The following is a 19,874-nucleotide window of genomic DNA, read 5'->3' as shown; positions in this document are numbered from 1 at the left end:
GGAACCCCTGTGCAGGAATTGGTGGCATACAGCAGAGTTCATGTGAGCTGCCTCTCTAGTGTCACTTACCAGCCCACCCCATTAGTGTTTTACCACTTCACATCTTTCTCTCATACCACACTCATTGCCTTTGGCCTTTGTTGGAAAATGATCCATATCTTCTGTTTCCTTTTGTGCACAGGCAGCTCCATGGGTGCTCAGCAATAGACATGGAACTATCCAATTATGGGACCTACCTTCCTTAGTAGAAGTGCTTATGTGGCTATATTTTGTTACTTAAGTGTGTATTTGGGATTCTGATCATAACCTCAAGTAACTCATTGTTTTAGTCAGCTTTTTCACTGTGACTAAAAGACCTGACAGGAACAATTGTAGAGGAGGAAAAGTTTGAGGGCTCATGGTTTTAGAGGTCTCGGCCCATGGACAGCAGGCTCCATTCCTCGGGGGTTGAGGTGAGGCAAAACATCATGATGGAAGAGTATGGGGTGGGAAGCAGCTCACACGACAGAGAAAGAGAGAGATTCCACTCACCAGATATATGTGCCCATAGGCGCACCCCCAATGACCTACTACTTCTACCTACACCCTACCCATCTTCAGTTATCAATAAATTAATCCCTGTTAGGGGATTAATTCACTGAGTGGGTTAAGGCTCTCATAACCCAGTAATTTCACTTCTGAATATGCTTGCATAGTTTCACACATGAGGTTTTGGGGGATACCTCACATCTAAACCATAACATGAGGGGACAAAGCCAAGGCAGAGACCTGATCACCCTCCACTGAGTAAGGCTTTCAACATGAACTGTAGTAAAAACTGATCTAAATTATTAAAACAATTGAAATACCAGTGAACAAAGTGTATAAAGATCAATAATTAGCTAATAGAAGCATAGCTGATAAATACTTTCCTCTCATGAAGGTTATTGAATGGCTTTTCCTAGAACCTGGAAAAGAAAGAAATGAAGTAACCCACTAAAAATTGAGTCACACTTTTACCCAATAAGCAAAATGCAGAACCACCTTAAAGAGGCAGAATGATTTCCAAGGTCTCTCAGTGTCTAAATTGTATCTGAATGTGAAGGTATTAACATTGACTAAAAAAGTACAGATCTGTCAAAAGGCAGGCAAAATCTGGCATCCCTGAGCTCAAATTTCACCTGTATTATTTAATAGCTGTATGATCTTGGCAAGTGCCTAACATATCTACTCTTCTTCTGTAAAATAAGATCATTAGTAGAACATCCATCATAGTATTATAATGATGACTAAATGATTAATTTATGTGAGCACTTAAATATTTGAGTACTCTGCATGAAGTGAACACTTAACAAAAGATGTTTACTATGTTGTGGGTAGTAAATGCTAATGTCACGTAAGAAAATATGCTTTTGTCTTAGCTTTCAAACTGTGTAAACAAATTAAGAAATATGCTGTTTCTCTTTAACATAAATGAAGTCTTTCTCACTTCCTTACCCCTCTAGGCAGGATGGGCAATAGCCGAAGTGCCTTGAAGATGATTATGGAGGAGTTGCATGATGTTGATAAAGCAATTGAATTTGCCAAGGAGCAAGATGATGGAGAACTCTGGGAAGATCTAATTTTATATTCCATTGACAAACCACGTAAGTAGAAAAGTCATCTGTGATTATAATTGCTTTCTAGTTAGTTATTTCTTAATAAGAATTATCTCAGGATACATTGAGTCAAAAATATGGCAAGGTCTCTACAATAAAAGCAGACCTGTTGTAAAGATTCCTAAGACCCCTGTGCAGAAAAGGCTGGAGCCTCATCACTTTGCATCACCCAGGTGTGACATGGAACAAGTGGTTTACAGTTTATTTAACTGTATCCCCAGGAGGCACATTTCTGGGTTGGGTTTTGGTTTTAGTTTGTGTATAGGGGGCATTTATTATGAAAGTACATAGCCTTTGCCACTCTCTATGGTACTGTTGCTTGATGCTGGTCATATTTTGATGTTTGCATGGTAGTATTCAGACTTTCTTCTACCCCATTTTATTAGTGCAGCACCAGGAGCTTTTATTTGTTGGCCCTCAGATTGATCATTTGCATTGGTTCTCCTCCCATTTTGGAACAAAAACAGTCACCTAACAGTAACCCAGGTCCTCTTTTGAAGATGTAGAAATGATTTAGAAACTAGCAATGCGGTTTAAAATCTTTTGTTTGTTTTGTTTTGATGGGGAGTGGTAAGGAAGGCTTTATGTTCCTACACCATAATCTGAAATTGGCTTGATGACTTTATGTCTTGAAAATACAAGGAATCTAATTTAACATGATAAAGTAGTAGTTTAAGGACCTTAGGAGGCCAGATGAATAGCATAGACCATATCATGAACTTGGGCCTGGCCTGGGTTTGAATTTGGGCACATTACTTGCTAATTTTGTGACCTGGGTAAATTTAACACCCTATTTCCTTTGTCTGTAAAATAGAGACATGCAATTACTTTATATAATATTATATAATATGCCTTGGTATCTTATAATAGCTGAGCCACAGGAAGTTCTCAAAAATATTAGTTGCATCCCTTTGACAGTACTGGCTATATTTTGAAGACAAAGATTTGAACAGAGGTGATCATTTGTTCAACTGTTTTTAAACTGTTCTCATTTAGTTTCTCTTTTATGTCTTAAGTTAGTTCTTGAAAATTTAAACTTTAAAGGAAAACTGGTTCTTGAGAGCTTAGAAAATCAATTTTTTTCCATATTGTTAGTGCATTATAATTGTACATAATGGTAGAATTTGTTGTTATATGTGTACATGCACAATTTTGCCAATGTCATTTCCCAATATTTCCCATTTCTCTCCCCTTCTCTTCTGATTTTTCACGAGATTCTCCCACACCTTTCTTTTCCCTTTTTCCTCTCTAGCTTCTACATATAAGAAAAAAAAAAAACACAATAGCCCTCAACTTTCCAAGTTTGGTTTATTTTGCTTAACATAATATTCTCAAATTCCATCCATTTTCCTACAAATGGCATAAAAAAATCCAAGTGGTTTTAATACTTACTTTGAAAGAAACAATGTTTTTAAGTTACTTTTGGTCTAAAGTTGCATTTTGTGTAATAAAATACATTATAACATTGCTTATGTGTTAATTGTTTTGTGTGATATTCTGTAGCATTTATTACTGGCTTGTTAAACAATATTGGCACCCATGTTGATCCAATTCTGCTGATTCACCGTATTAAGGAAGGAATGGAGATTCCCAATCTGAGAGATTCCTTAGTTAAAATATTGCAAGACTACAATTTGCAAGTAAGTATCCTTTTTTGGCTTAATTAGTGGCTTGCTTCAAGATAAACATTTCTAAAGTTTATGTTAGATATTAGTGAGGTTTAAATTTCACAGTGACATTTTATTTAGGCCCAGATAATTGGAAAACTTCAAATAGATTAACTGAAGACATCACCCCTTCAGGAAGCCATTTGATTCCTTAGCCATTCTCAGATTTTCTCTTCACATTGAGAAGGCATTTTTACATTTATGTATGAAATCAGGCCACCCAAACATCATTAGGGAGAATAAATATTGTGTCCATTTTGGAGAAATAAAAAAATATTTTTCAGTAGTTAAATAATTTTTGTTGAAGCCATTTAGTAATCCATTGTCCGAAAAGGTTGAAATACAGGATTCTGTTTAACCTTTGTCTGTTTGCTAGAATAGCACAATTTTATTATCCCTGTTAATTCAGAATTTGTGATAAGAAAAGTGAAACCCATTATTTTCATATAAATTAATATGCTAATTACAAAGCATCCTGATGTTTTCCAGAACACTGGTAGTTTCCTTAATATTTGAAACTGTTTAAAACACATAACTTTAAATGTTCACACTGTATTCTTTCTCTAATTCACTTTAAAATGTGTTTTTGTTATAATGGATAATTCCTGGAATTTAGTAAGAGGAGCATTATAGGGAGAATTTGTTGGACAGTAATCTCTAGAAAGAGTGAAGAGTACCTAGCCATCTGCTGAAACTCAGGTGACAGCCTTAGGTAGGAGGCTAGGTGAAGAGAAAAAGTTGAAGGAAATTTAATGTCATAGAGAATGGATATGAGAGATGTGAAGGAATGACAGAGCTAGAGAGACAAGAGGTTATAGCTAGGGAGTGTTGATACTGTTACTGTTGCAATTTCAAAAAATGGGGCAAAGGTAAAGGTCACTGAAGTAAAATTGGTCAAGAAACAGAGATCACAGCCTTGACTGAGGCATCCAAATGGATATTGAGGAGTAGTGGAAGGAGGCAGGGTGCTATTAGACAGGCTTCAGCATCCTCAGTGAACTAGAATGTTACCCATGTGGCCCACAGGCAGCTTTGATGACTAGATGACACATCTTTAAGAGGAGACATTTTTCTTGCAGCTGGGGATATGAGACATCAGGAATCCTGCATGCTAGGAAATAGGATTAGTTGGAGAGAAACTGGTATTCAGTTAAGCCAAAGAGAGGAACTGTTCTGCAAAATGCTGAACAATATGAAGGTCTTTATTTTTAGTGGGATTGGAGGTTTGCAGATGACCCAAGGGAAAGATTAATAGGGGAGGAAACAGGGAAGAAGGAAATAGAACATAGGATGGGTTTGTAGGTGAGGAGAGGGACTACAAGGTGCTCCCACCGTGTGCAGTGCCTTACGAATGCAGAACAGTGATTCAGGCAGGACATTCAGTAGCGCCAAGGCTTGAGAAGACATGCAGGCGTCTTTGAACAACTATACCCAAGAGCGAGATCCTTCAGCTGTAGTGCATGAAGCTTAGCCTTTGGTGAAAAATATGCCCTTCTCTTTTCCCATCTCCACACTGCCTGCAAAATCACCTGATAAACCCCTCTTATTAGGCTCTTATTCCAGAGAACCAAGTGCATGGATACCACTGTAATCTCACTGCTCATTCATTTTTTTATGAACAAATTTGAATAGTTGTGAGTCAACTGGAAATAATTATTACTAACTGCAAAATGAATTCTGAACATAAAAATTACCCACTAAAACATCTGCTAAATCAATATTTTATCCTTTTAATTATATTTTAAGATATTCTGAGAGCTTTTCCTTAAGCTGTGTAAATATGCAGTTGGGGTAATATGTTTGAGGCTCAAAATTATTTAGCCAGTGGTCCAAAGAGCTGCTGTTGCCTAAAATTCCCCAAAGAGCAGCTTCTCAACAGGAGAGGAAGAGACCCACCCAGAGGGAAGGTGGCAAAGCATGTGGAAAATGCCATATCTTTTGTCTCCACAGGAGCTCAGAGGTTTTATTGGAGAATATAGTGAAAACATGGTCTACTGGAGAGGTTTTTCAGAGAATCCCAGGGAATACTTCCTACTCATGGATAAAGAAAGGATTTAGGATTTTTTTTTCCTAGGGGAAAAGGCTGCTCTTTTTCATTAGTGGCCATTTATTTATTTTCTTTCCCTAGGCAACCTACTAGGGTTCATTGTAAAAATAACTTAACATCTCTTTATAGAGCCTTTTGCACTTTTCAGAAGAGTTTCACATACATGTCTTTTACTTGATTCTACGTAGCCTTGTTTTTTATGTTGCATAAAACTATAGTTGATTTTTTACAAGTTCTCACTTAGCAAAATAAGAACTTGAAAATTATGTTAATCCCAAAAATTGGAGGGAAATTTTGCATGTCTGTGAATTTCCAAGAATTTTTGACAAAAACCAGCCCCAGTAAACATAGAAATCCAGGGTCATATGTTAGAGAAATACTGTTGCAGAGTTTCTCTGCACCTGCTAATATACAGTGGGAATAGCTAAGGGGAGATGTACAATCAAGTATGAGCATTTGAAATTATTTGGGCATTGAAAATGCTTTGGGAGATTATTCCATTAGCTAGTTGTTCATTGGAAAGAGGATAGAGAAAGTTATGGGGGAGAAACTTGAACGACTCTTCTGATTTTAAAGTTTGGCATTTTCTAAAATATAACATCTCTCTTCAGCCTAGGTTTAGCATCATTAGGCAAGTTAGATGCCTTTGACAAAGTTAAAGAAACTACATCATCAATTTAGTTTAATTTATAGCAACCTCCTATTACCTTGTAAGTGTAATTACCCTATTTATTTTTATTTTTTTATTTTTTTGGTACTGGGGATTGAACCCAGGAGCACTTTTCTATTGAACTACATTCCCAGTCCTTTCTATTTTGTATCTTGAGACAGGGTCTCACTAAATTGCCTGAAGCTGGGCTTGAATTTACGATCCTCCTGGCTTAGCATTCCCAGGTTGCTAGAATTACAGATGTGCACCACCATGCCTTACTGTCCAACTTAATTTTAAAAATTTCATGAAGTCAGTAAAAAGAATGTAGCTTGTATTGTATTTCATAAACTTAAAATGTTCCTAAGCTTGATTTCAAGAACAAATTACATTCATCTTGACACAGATGTTTTCCAAAATATGTAGTATAAATAATATTTTTATATTTTCTATTTTTTAAACATTTTTATTTATAAATTAAGCATTTTTTATTTAGCATTTATATTGTTTCCTGTTGTTGAAGACATTTTTTTTTCTTAACAGTTTCAGCATCTTTGTTTTAAAACACCTTTTGGCAGTCTTCTTTGACAAATATTTTATTTTCACAACAGTCCTGTATGAGCTGTCATCTCCATTTCACAGAGTAGAAGACAAAGTGTCAAAAAGGGTAAATGACTTATCAGTCTGGGAAGGTGACTAGCTAGGTTTGAACCCAGATCTCTTTGCCTTTTTCATCCAAAACTGTATTAGTTTTTGTTTTGTTTTTTTTAAAGAGAGAGAATTTTTTAATATTTATTTTTTAGTTTTTCGGCAGACACAACATCTTTGTTTGTATGTGGTGCTGAGGATCGAACCTGGGCCGCGCGCATGTCAGGCGAGTGCACTACCACTTGAGCTACATCCCCAGCCCTGTATTAGTTTTTATAGCCACCAATCTACCAATTGCAGTCCATCCTTAATTTTTCATTATGGGTATTGCAGGCAGGGAGGTGATGGTAGTAGCAAACCTGTTTTAACTTGTCCTGAAGAGGGAGCTGATGTGGAGAAACCAGCACTTGCTAAGTCCTGAGTCTGAGCTTTCACAAACCAGGGCATGATCCTGAGCAAGTCATTGCATATCCCTGGGCCTCTGTTTCCCCACGCTTACTCTAGACATCTCCATGCCTACCAGAGTTATTTTCCTATACATTGGCTTCAACCCCTATATTTCTTACATCTTTACTTTGAAATCCACAGAAAAATGACGTAAGAGAAAATAGTGACTTTCTTCTCATGTGCCTTTTGGTGGGGGCATGTGGGTTTTTTACTCATAGTATATAAGCTATTAACTTTTTTCCTAAGTTTTTAAACTTTAAATCCCTGAAATAAACTTTCTTCTCAAATTTTTAGCTTTGCCACTTCAGGATGACACAGAAGGCCTATGACGTCCAACCAGATTCCTTAATCAGTTTTCTGCATGCATACTTTGTGCTGTTGTAAATTTAAATACAATTGTAAGATTGTTTTTGAACTAACTGTGAAACCTGAGAGTCTATATTTTCCATCTTATTTCTGCTGTTCATCATCTTTGATTATAATGCCAATCAAAAGCAAAGCTTTTTCAACTAGAATTCAAGTTCCATGACATTGGTCTAAAGGATTAATTAGAAAGGAGGGAGAATGTTTCTCAGTCCAGCTCTCTATCATTCTGGGACTTGCCAAGCCATGTAACTGTCTATCATTTGCAATTCTAGTGATAAGTATTGTGGTATGAACAAGACAATTTCAGCAAAAAGTCAATGTTCAAAAACTTCTAAAATAAAGATTTTGGTGCATTGGCACATGCCTGTAATCCCAGCAACTCAGGAGGCTGAGGCAGGAGGATCACAAGTTCAAAGCCAGTCTCAGCAACTTAGCAAGACCCTGTCTCAAATAAAAAGATTTTTTAAAAAAGCTAGAGATGTGGCTGAGTAGTAGAGCACCCCTGGGTTCAAAAAATAAAGATTTCAAAAACCCAAGCTATTTTTGGATGGCATTTTTTTCCCCATGGTAGCTGATTCTATTGAACCATACCTTCATTTATGTACAGTTCTTTCATTGCTTTATAAAATGTCTATGAATCTGGTGTTCTGCTTTTGATTGGAATTGTTATGGATGATGAACTGAAGAGAAACCAGAAGGAAAAGATAGAGTGCATTCAAGGTTTCATGTTGATTTTCAGCTGTCTTAGAAATACGTTTTTATTTAAATTTATAGCTGGACAGAATATACAAGTAAATTGCATATAGAAACTATAGTTGATTGTCTTGAAAAGTATGAAGAGGAAGGAGAGAATAAAGGTCATGTTAATAAAGAATTTAGAAAAACTTAGAACCATGAAGAGACCTAAGAGTAATTGAGAAGGATGTGGGAAGAAGTTGGCTCAAATATTTGGATAATCTTGGAAAAAAAAGAGTTAAGTCCCATAAGGAAAATAAGTCTCTGAAAGATATTATACTTCATAAGAAATGTTAAATATTTTTTAAATGGAAACAATGTTATTACAAAGTTGAGTAAAGAGAAGACAGTAATTTATCTTTGGTGACATTTTTACAAGCAATAAGGATAACAAAGATTAGTAGTGGTGCTGTTTATGTACTGGACAGAGATGTTTCAAAGATCACAAGGTGTTTCAAACTGATTTTGATTTCTGAAAGTGACATCAGAAGCTTTCTAACAGAATAAGAAACTATGGGAAAACAGGAGGAAACAGGCAAGGAAGATTTTCCTGGTTAAAAGTGACTTCATCTTGCAGTCAGCATGCTTTTGAAAATAGGAACTACCTAGGTAAGAAAAGGGACATGATCCTTAAAACTGAATAAATATTTTTTTTAATTACCCCAAAGTAATGGGAGCACTGTAGTACTCAAAGGAAGAACAGCAGTGATTGTTTCATTCTGGTCATTGAAAACTTGGTAACAGGTGAGCTTGCATGTGCCCTAAATATGTAAAGAACACCAAACTTACAAGGATAGAAGGAGACAGGTAGGAGATGATGACCCACAGTGGGAAAACGGGCAACAGTCAGAACTCAGCAGTGTGAAGGTCAGAAAAGCAGGAAGATGACCCTAAGCCAGCTGCTGCAGCATCTGACTTTTAACCAGAAAGGATTTTATAATAAAGACATGCATGGTAATTGCCACATATGAACTTCTAGGGGTGAAATCAGTGACAGCAGCACCTTTTTCATGAATTACTAATAGAATTGCTGCTGGAAATGCCTAGTTACCATAATCCCTTGTCATGTGTCAAATAATGGAAAACAATGCCTGAATAATATTGCATATAATCTTATACCTTCCACTTAACCATCTTTGCTTGCCTTCAAATTATTATAGATGTTGCAGAGTGAATGACTACTTTCTACAGTTTATTTATTTTTTTAAATATACCTACCTGGCATCATATCAAAGAAACAAAATTTTTTATATTTCTCAGACTTGGAGCCTTGGATTTTGATCAGATAAAGGATAATCAGATAATATAATAAGCTGCATTTTTATACTTTTCCTTCTCATGGCTGTTTTCCTCTGAATACTGAAATTTTTCCTAAAAAATACCAACAGCAGATGAGGTAGAGAGGGAAGATGGGAGGGGAGGGGAGGGGGGATAGTAGGGGATAGGAAAGGTAGCAGAATACAACAGTCACTAATATGCCATTATGTAAAAATGTGAGTGTGTAACCGATGTGATTCTGCAATTTGTATTTGGGGTAAAAATGGGAGTTCATAACCCAATTGAGTCAAATGTATGAAATATGATATATCATGAGCTTTGTAATGTTTTGAACAACCAATAAAAAAAAAGAAATACACTATTTTGGAATACTGAAAAAAAAAAACACCTTTTGCAGGCAGACGGAGTATACCTATTTAGAAAATGTAATCCTGCTGAGGAGACGGTTCCTTGTCAGTTTGCAGTTTTTGCTGTTTTCTTTTTAGATTGCAGACCCAGTGGCCTCTGTCTAGACTGCTAGCTCGTCCTTTCGCCTGAATTATTTATACAGTAGGCTCTGAACACCCCCTGAGGGTTGGAGCCAATTCTTTTTGAAACATTTCACCGAAGATGTTGTGACTGACACTATTTTTCTGAAGTTTTTTATTTTTGTGACAGAGGCTGAGCAGCTTTGTATGTTTGCTTATCAATTTTCTTTGAGTTTTCTGACATCAATATTTCTTAGATGTTTTTCTTGGTATATTTTTCTCTTTCTGTGTGCTTTAATGATGTCTTAAAATCTTGATGTTTTTAAATGAACTAAAAGCTCCATTTGTAGAATTTTAAAGAAAACTTCATAAACAATTTCCAATTAACATAATACTAGAATGTAATCTCTTCCTCATCAGTACTAGTAATCTAGACATGTAGAAATGTAATTTAGGCATTAGTTCTATTTTCTTGAATGTTTGCTTTTATAAATGAGAAAGGCCTTTGACTAGATTCACCCAAATCCAGCACTCTTGTTGATTTTTAAGGGTACACACGGCTATTGTAGATGGCCACTTCCTTGCTTGCCTTCCCCAGTGACATGAATTTAAGCCTCTGGGAAGTAAAGTGCCCTTCTTGGGTTAGAGTTGATGTTGATGTCAGGATGAAGAAAGTCAAAAGTTCATCCCTGCCAGGAGCACTTGCTGGGACCCACAGCCACATAAAGTCACCTGCTTCTAATCAGCATATTATCCACATCCAGTGCCTTGTGATAGGAACTCAGTACACCTTTGTGAGTGAATAGATGGATTTATGAAGTATATAATTTTGGAATAGCAGGTTTACCATTTTGGGCAAAGATCTGAAGATGGAAGGAGCAAGTCATGTAGGGGCTAGAGTGCCAGAGAATCTGTATGAGGAAGCCTTATAAGATAACATTAGGATTTGTTACTACAGGGCCTTCTTTGCCAAACTTTGGAATGTGTAGTTGATTTTAAAAATGCTACAGGAGCCAGGGGTTGGTGGTATACATGCCTGTAGTATTCCCAACCACTCTGGAGACTGAGTCAGAGGATCACAAGTTTCAGGCCAATTTGGGCAACTTAGTGAGACCCTTTCCAGGGGAGGAGGGGAAAAAAGGGGGCGGGGGGAGCAGCAGCCAGTAATGTCTGATTTATGGATCACAGCCACAGAGCTCCATCTAGCAGTAGTTTGGAGGAAAGAGGGTACTAAGGACAGGAGAACCAGTAAGTACTTCTTTGGAGTATTTGAGACATGAATTTCCTGAACCCTAATAAGACATTCCACCCTTCACACACAACATTTGAATCTATTTAAGATGGCTTTTCTTTTTAAATGTGTACATTAGATTCTGCTTCGTGAAGGCTGCAAGAAGATTCTCGTAGCCGACTCCTTGTCCTTACTGAAGAAAATGCACCGAACTCAAATGAAAGGTGTTCTGGTTGATGGTGGGTAAAGTTGAAACAATCATATGTAACTGTATGCCCGGCTTTTGGAAGCCCAGCAGAGATAAACAGTGCATAATCCAAATTGTGTGTGTTTTCTTACAGAGGAGAATATCTGTGAGTCGTGTCTTTCCCCCATCCTTCCTACTGGTAAGGTGGTTGGGAGGGAAGACAAATTTCCCAAATGTGTATTAATGATAAATGGAATTAAAATGTTGAAGTTAGGTAATTACTGTTTATAAAATTATATGACTCATAATAATCCAGTTTAGGAAAGCATTTTAGCCCACAGCCCAACTTAGTTGAATGCTGGTGTTGCCATCTGCACAGTTAAGGTTCCCGAGTTCTAGGGTACACCAGCATCAGCTGGCAGCCTGGGGAGAACCCACAGTGCCAGCCTAGGGGCTGAGAACTGTTCTGACAAGCTCCCAGGTAATATCAGTGCTGCTGATTGAGGGGGTCTTCTTTGAGAACTACTGTTCTAGAGTTAAATCAGACCAAATTAAAAATCCATATTTTAAATTCCAAGGTGGAAGAACCATGTATCTCTGCAAACAATTTATAGGTAGATTTCCCTTAGTTTTTTTCTCTGATGTGTAGTTCTAGGCACCAGGTTATTTCACATTTCAGTGGAAACATAATATCTGATTGGAACTGTGACTTTTTAAAAAGATATAAGCTTTTGCTTATTTCCTTTTCTTGGTTTTGCATATATTTAGGTTTCTATTACATATCTTCATGTATAATAAGAAACCCCTTACTTAAGGATCACTGTGACTTGAGAAAAGGAAAATCACTTCATTTGAAGGTAGAAATTAAAGCATGGTTGTCAGGATTCTAAAAAATACTTCATGGAAATGTCCTAAAGATGTAGTTGACCTCACATTTACTTAGCATTAAGGGATTATTTAACAGAGCAGTAGCATAAGAAGTCAATTCAACCTAGGTTCTTTTCTAGAGGAAGCAGGTTTGGATTTTTAAATGCTTCTGCTAAAACTTGCAATGGGCTTAGAGGAAGAAGTGAGCTTTGATAGTGTTTTAGGCAGCATTTCAACAAAGCAGCCTCAACACCCTCACTGTACAGTTCAATTCCCGACTCCATCTGCTAAGGGCTGTAAATCTTACTAGAAACAAGACGGCCACACTGAGCAGGAACAGGAGAATGGATGTGCCCCAAAAGGAGTGCAGTAAAACCCAGGATCACAGCCATGGGGTGTTCTAACCCAGGTCTGCCTCTGACACTGGGGAGGGATCTTGGCCACAGGTCAACTAGGAAAGCATTTCAATAAAACCACAAACCTGACTTCAGTGTGTGGCGCACCAAATTATGCAGGTGTTGGAATGATGGGAGGGTTTGGGCACACACACAGGCATGTACACGTGCTGATTCTAGTTTTTATAATAAATATTGCTGTATTTGCTATGAAATTGTTCCATTTATAGTTTTGGTATCTGATACAGAAGCCAAGCAAGTAACCATGAATCACATAGCAGCATGATTATAATTCATGCATTGCATTGGGGCACACCACTCCACAGGAACACTTTGTCAATAAGCCATCCTCCAGAGGCAGTCTATTGATGAAAAACTACAGCTGAACTTATAGTCAGGCTTGGTTTAATAATTTCCTGGTCTGTTTGTTGCACTGAGTTCTTTCTTCTGCCCCAGATGCAGCGAAGCCCTTCAGTGTGGTAGTCTTCCATTGCCGGCACATGTTCCACAAAGAGTGCTTGCCTGTCCCTAGCATGGTGAGTGGCAGCTCGGCAACTATTCTCTAAAGAGCTATTGATGGGATCAGAGGATGTGCTCAGAATCACAACCTGTCATCCTGATGGCTCTGTTGGTTTTTTAAAATCATAATACAGAGTCAGGCCTGTGTATACATGGGTTCTGCATTCATGGATTCAACTAACCACAGATCAGAAATATTTGGCGGCGGGGGGGCGGGGGGATTGCACCCATGCCGAAGGTGTGCAGATTTGTCATTATTCCTTGAACACCACATTGGAATAACTATTTATATAGCATTTACATGTGCCTGTTCCATTTTACATGAGGGGCTTGAGCATGTGTGTAGGATTTGGTGTCTGAATGGGATTCTAGAACCAAACTCTCAGATACCAGGGGACAACTGTAGTTTATATCATAATAAATTATCTATTTTTCAAATGTATAGGAGGTTGCAGTAAACATTATAAAAGCATACCTAATTAATACATTCAGCTAAAATCTATGACTGCTGAGTTATAGAGCTGTGCAGTAAAAAACCAAGTATCTCCTAGGACTTTTCTTAGCCCAAGTTGTATGCTGTGATACCATTATCCTTTATCACATCATGTCCCCCAGGCCACCTTATACCCCACATTCTGCTGTGGGATAACAGGGTGAATCCTATGTAAACCAGAAATAATCTCCAGAGAAAGAAGTGATATTTCATCTCTTCCTGTCTATCTCCTACTAATGCTACTATAATATTTTTTGAACATGAAAGTCTAGAGAAGATTTTTTAATCTGCTTTTTAATTATATTTTTAGAACTCTCCTGCACAATACTGCAACATCTGCAGCGCAAAGAACCGTGGACCAGGAAGTGCAATTTTGGAGATGAAAAAATAGCACAGCTCTGCTTGTCAGTCTCTTCTCGCTGCTCTTTTTAATACTGTTCTTGAAACAAGTGTGTGTTAGCACCAGTGCTGATAAGATTTATTTATGTGTATAACAGTTTCTATATCCATGCCTGTCTTCTAGAGATTTTTCTTTGTAGTTGATAAAGAAGTTGGGTTCATAGTTATTATTTCGTCATTTGTTTGGCTCATTATTTAACAATGAAAACGTAAGTCTCAGAGGTAGAAATGAATGTTTTAGAACGTAGTAACACTGTTCAACCATAAAATGGACTGCTGAGAATTGCCCCAGCTATCAGAGAACATTGCCAACTGTGATTATCCAGCAAACTCCTACCCACAACTTGGACCTTGTTTCCACATGCTTTGCTGGCAACAGTTACTGCATTCTAGGGTTGGCTTTCTTTATGTGTCATCAACTGTAGTTATTGTCCTAATAAGCATTTAATGAAACATTGTGCAAACTGTCATTCATTCATTGACATCTGGGAATATCATCAGCAGGCTAATGTCCTGCAGCTTTATGTTAACTAATCACATGTTCTGTGTGTTCTTAGAACCATTAGAGTGTCTGGCTCTTTCAGTCACTCGGCATTTGTTGACTGAATAAATGTTACATGTTTTTCATTGTGAAAGACTCATTTTTACTGGGTTGAACTGCAATCGAGAAGTCAAGCACCTTGGTAAAGAATAGAAGAGAGGTTCAGCATCTTATTTGAGGGATTGTGGTTAGTTTTTTCTAGTAGGGAGGAAAGGAGTGACCCTGTCAAACCAGGGAGGGAGTCTCAGGAGAAATAGGATTGGTCTAATACCAGAGGATGGGCATAATTATGACATTCCTTTTTCAAAGCCTTCCATGGAGCCTCCTCAAAGAACAAAGAATATAATGGAGAGAATTCAAACTTGTCATTGTGTGTTATAGTTATTGTCTTGTTATATGGATACATCTGCTTTCATCACTTTGGTGGGAAGATGGATACTGATGGATACTGATCACCTGCAGACATCCAAACTTCACCTGGCCATTATCATGAGCGATATCTTGCCCACTTCTCATGGCATCTCCAGGAGGAAGACATGGTATCTCCAGGTTACAGGAGAAAACCAGAACACAGATGTTGCCAAGGTTGCAGCAGACTGCCTGACCAGGCCTCCCTGTCCCTTCAAGAAATCCTAGGCCAGGTTCAGAGAACACAGCACAACTCTTCATTGCTGGACTTAAAATCCCCTAGTAGACAGCAAATTTATTTGTTAGTCATAAATATTTAGAAGTGTTAAGTTTGTTGTTTTTGAATATACCTCTCAGCCTTCTTAGTATTATACCGTATTTCAAATCTAGCATTCTTTCTGCTATACTGTGAGTTTCTAGTGTTTGTTTTTACCAGAGAAACCCATCCTTTACAAAACAAAAAACTTATAAGCCTAATTTATTGTTTTCAAATTACTTATTTAATGTAAAGATTTAGCATGTTAAATTTTTATTAATCCCTTATTTATGATTTCAGCAGGCTCATTCCAGCAAAGTTCTATAACAAAACCATCAACAGGATTTGTTAATTTCAATAAATCATTTTGCTTCTGGGGAAAATTGTACTAATTAGTAACTCCATTTGAACATGAAACTGTAGGTACAAAAAAGGAGATAATTACTAAACATTGTTCATTTTGAATAACTGATTTAAGAGGAAAATAATAAAGTATGTTTACTCCCCAATAAATAATAAAATATGTTCATTCAGAAATAATTGAAACATCAGAAAATTCCAAAACAAAATAGGTTTTATTGTTAATTGCACTAACTCCTCCTCCTTGGAATCACTTTCCATATGAAAAAGAAATCATGCCCTCTGGTTATACTAAAGGACATCCGAACCTTATTTTTAATCATTTAAATACAGCAAAATAATCAGAGTGCCAGTCAATTAACTTTTTTTCATGCATGAGTAGCCCAATTTAAAATGGATCTAATGCAAAAGCGAACCTTGATGAGAAATGCTGTTGCAGGGTGTGCATTTTGGATCTTCTCCTTAAAAAAAGCTGTTCTGAGTGTGAAACTGCCAATTTCAAAGTTATTTTGTGATATCTTCATTTTGCTTTTGTTTTTAACCAGAATTCTCAGTTAATTGATGTTCATCCTTGAAATTCTCGGTAAATTTTTAGTTAATTTGGTCATTTTTAAAAGTGTTAAGCAGAATATTTTGATATAAAGACAAATATTGATTGAATATGTGCCAGGCACTGTTAAAAGCACTTTGCAGGGGCTGGGGTTGTGGCTCAGTGGTAGAGTGCTCGCCTAGCACGTGCAGGGCGCTGGGTTTGATCCTCAGCACCACATAAAAATAAATAAGTCCGACTACACCTAAAAAATATATATATATATAAAAAAGCACTATGCATACGTCATTTTGTTTAAGTCATCCTGAGACCCTCTGAGGTAAGTGTTCTATCACTGTTGTTTTACCTGTTAGAAAACTAAGCACAGAAAGGTGAAACAGCTTGTTCAGATTGAATAGCTGGTTGCAGCTGGGATCCAGGCAGCTTGCCCTTGTGGTGCCTGACCTTAACCAGCCACTGCATAGTTGACCCCCAGTTTGTTTGTTTGTATTTTTTTGTTGTTGTTGTTTTTTAAGTACTCATTTGACCTGTTTTGATCATTGTATAGAAAATAAAATAAAACTTACCATACTATAAAGAGTGACTGATTATAAAGTGTCCAATGGCTTACAGAAGCATTGATGGGGCTAAAGAAACAAACTAGGAAAGATTTCATAAAGATTCAACCACGCCACCTCGCAGAACTGGACTTTCCAGAGTCCAGTGCCTCATCTCTATTGCAGAGTTGCACCCAGCAGGGTAAGTCTTCCTTGTGAAGTAAACACTGTAAATAAAAATATACTCACTTCTCAGTTTCTTCTGAAGCTCTAGCTCAGTAACATTAAAGGATATTATGTATATAGCTAGGTGTGGGGAGACTTTTTTTTTTTTTTTGGTACTGGGATTGAACTCCCGGATACTCGACCATTGAGCCATATCCCCAGCCCTGTTTTGTATTTTATTTAGAGACAGGGTCTCACTGAGTTGCTTAGCTGGCTTTGAACTCACAGTCCTCCTGTCTCAGCCTCCCGAGCTGCTGGGATTACTGGCGTGTGCCACTTTGTGAGACACATTTCTGTATTGGTCTGTTCTAGTTTCTATGATCAACACTCACACTATTAAAATTCCCAGGAATTTTGATACTAAACTGTAACTTTCACTTCTGATTCCTGAACTGTTAAGCAAAATGCCAAGTTATCAAATCTGGATTAAAGTCCTTTCTCTTTTCTCATGCATTGTAAGTCAGGGAGTGAGTAGGAGTGATGTAATATTAGGAAGAGTAACAGGAAAGAAAAGGAACCTGCAGGAGCAGGTCTCCCAGAATTAGCCATCACTCAGGCTCTCCTTCATGTTCACCCAGATGGAAGTTGTGAAATTAAAATATAGTCACTGCATTGAGGTAGTAAACCATGAAGGTTACTGCCACTTCCATGGAATGGATCTTGTTCATCTCTATCTGTAGCCCATGGTAGAATGACTCAAAAGACTTGGAATTTTTGTTGAATGAAGGGAAGCTTAGTATTTACCTGATGGATGGATATTGATGTATGTAAATAGGTGTATATACTTTTATATATAACATTGTATAATATGAATGATGTAACGTCATTGTGGCCCTCCTGGTAGATGTTCTCATCTGCAGTCATTTCTATCTCCCTGTTCTATTCCTCCCTTTTGAATCTCACTGCCCATAACAAAAAGGTCTTACATGCTTTCATTTGTAATGGTACAATTTATTCGCACGCTCAACTCATCTAGAACCACCCCATCTGTCAGTGAATGATCCTTTCAAGATCCCAAGTATTGGATTGGGGCTGTAGCTCGGTGGTACAGCATTTGCCTAGCATATGTGAGGCACTAGGTTCTATCCTCAGCACCATAAAAAATAAAATAAAGGTATTATGTTCCTATCTTAAAATAAGTTAAAAAAATAAAGATTCCAGATATTTTGCTATTCTTAGTGCTTAAAATCTCTATTAATCTATTTCTCCTGTGTCTTCAATTCTGTTCTCCCAGCTCCTCTTCAATTTAAAGCCCACCTAGGCTTCACAGTGCAAGGTAAGGTTTTCACATCTCCAAGTCTTCTTCCCCAGTATATTCTGCCTGACTAAAGAAGTTCACACTCCAACCTCCCAGTACTATAGAACAATAAAGCTATTTATGTGATGGGTATTCTCTCTAAATAGTTTGTCCCCTCAAATTGTTTCTCAAAAAACAAAAAAAGCCTCAGAATTCCCAGAGGTATGATACGGAAAGGGCATCATTGAACTTCCCTTAGCAGACTGAGAAGGCTTTACTCTCCCTCTGGGTGCAGGGTTCTTTCCTTGGGAATAGGTGTTGGGAATGTCATGGCAGGAAGAGAGAGGTGAAGTAGCTCCTGATTGTTTGGGTAGCAATTATGTTTGTCTTTGCTGATACCTGATAGACAGGTGTGTCTGCTATCCTTGGTTTCTGCTCCATGTTGTGGCTGTCTCAAAGTGAACCTCTTTATTCACTGCCAAAACCCCAGACATATTGGTCAGGGCCTTAGCTCAAGACAGTAAAGGAACCAGAATAGACCAGTCCCCTGCATGCAGGTCAGTATATCCAAATGAATTAGTAAGCTAAAGTCATTTTTTCCCCAAAAAAATCTAAATTTGTACCCAGTTATTCCAACTGCTGTCTTGTCTTCCCTTTTGCTTTGATGTTGACAAGTCTACGATATATTTTCAAGGTCACATCTGTGTTTGCTTGACTAGAGTAATCATGATTTGTGGTGTCAGCCAGAGCATTTTGAAAGGTAAAGGGGTATTTTAATCAGCTTTTTAGCTGCTGGGACAAAAAGAACAATTTTAGAAGAGGAAGAGTTTATTTTGAGGCTCACGGTTTCAGAGGTCTCAGTCCGTAGACCGCTGATTCCATTACTCTAGGCCCAAGGTAAGGCAGGACATCATGGTGGAAGGGCATGAAGGAGGAAAGCAGCTCAGAACATGGCAACCAGGAAGCAAAAAGATTTCCCTCATCAGGGACAAAATATTTATACAAAGGCACACCCCTCAATGACCCACCTCCTCCAATCACTTTGCCTGCCTATAGTTACCACCTAGTTAATCCCTATCAGGTGATTAATGTATTGATGAGGTTATAACCCCAATAACCCAAACATTTCAGCTCCAAACTTTATTGCATTTTCTCACACACGAGCTTTTGAGGGATACCTCATCTAAACCATAATAGGGAGCACTATGAAAGATTACTCCAAGTGAACAGGTGAAAACAGGATTGTCCCAACCCAAGAAGTATGTCACCCCCTCTGACTTGTAGCACACTATTGGTGTAACAGAATGAGGAAAACAATGTTTCTTCAAACTAAAACCTACTTGTTTCTTCCTTATGAAGACTGGTAGGACACACAGAGATGGAAGCTGAAGGAGGAGAGGAAGCACTGGACCAAAACCTTTTCAGATCCCAAACTGCTAAGCAGAGGAGATGTACTGAGGCTTCAGATAAGCAAAATTCACCCAGAGAGGAATTGAGAAGTGAGGGTTTTAGGGAAAGAGTCAACCAACCAACTTGGGTGATCAAAGGACTTTTTAAGAAAAGATAGATTAATATTGCAGGGAAATGGATGGCACTAGAGCAGATTATGCTTAGTGAAGCTAGCCAATCCCTAAAAAAACAAATACCAAATGTCTTCGTTGATATAATGAGAGCAACTAAGAACAGAGCAGGGAGGAAGAGCAGGAAGAAAAGATTAACATTAAACAGA

At 37.7% G+C, this 19,874-nt stretch overlaps 1 protein-coding gene across 2 annotated transcripts in view; it reads left to right on the top strand.

The window, feature by feature from the left end:
* Vps41 (VPS41 subunit of HOPS complex) overlaps positions 1–14,667 on the top strand; it is a 169,255-nt gene extending 154,588 nt beyond the window's left edge. For both annotated transcript variants that reach the window (XM_015490238.2, XM_048786477.1), the window contains 6 exons: positions 1,485–1,625; positions 3,141–3,277; positions 11,312–11,411; positions 11,514–11,558; positions 13,078–13,157; positions 13,944–14,667. In XM_015490238.2, the coding sequence (XP_015345724.1) occupies positions 1,485–1,625; positions 3,141–3,277; positions 11,312–11,411; positions 11,514–11,558; positions 13,078–13,157; positions 13,944–14,024 (584 nt within the window). In that variant the 3' untranslated portion in view covers positions 14,025–14,667. The remainder of the gene's footprint in view (positions 1–1,484; positions 1,626–3,140; positions 3,278–11,311; positions 11,412–11,513; positions 11,559–13,077; positions 13,158–13,943) is intronic.
* The last annotated feature ends 5,207 nt before the right edge of the window (positions 14,668–19,874 follow it).

Source organism: Marmota marmota, unplaced genomic scaffold (genome assembly GCF_001458135.2).
Source record: "Marmota marmota marmota unplaced genomic scaffold, marMar, whole genome shotgun sequence".
NCBI lineage: Eukaryota > Metazoa > Chordata > Mammalia > Rodentia > Sciuridae > Marmota > Marmota marmota.
The sequence above is the reverse complement of the archived record's forward strand: the minus strand, read 5'-3'. Positions and strand labels throughout refer to the sequence as shown.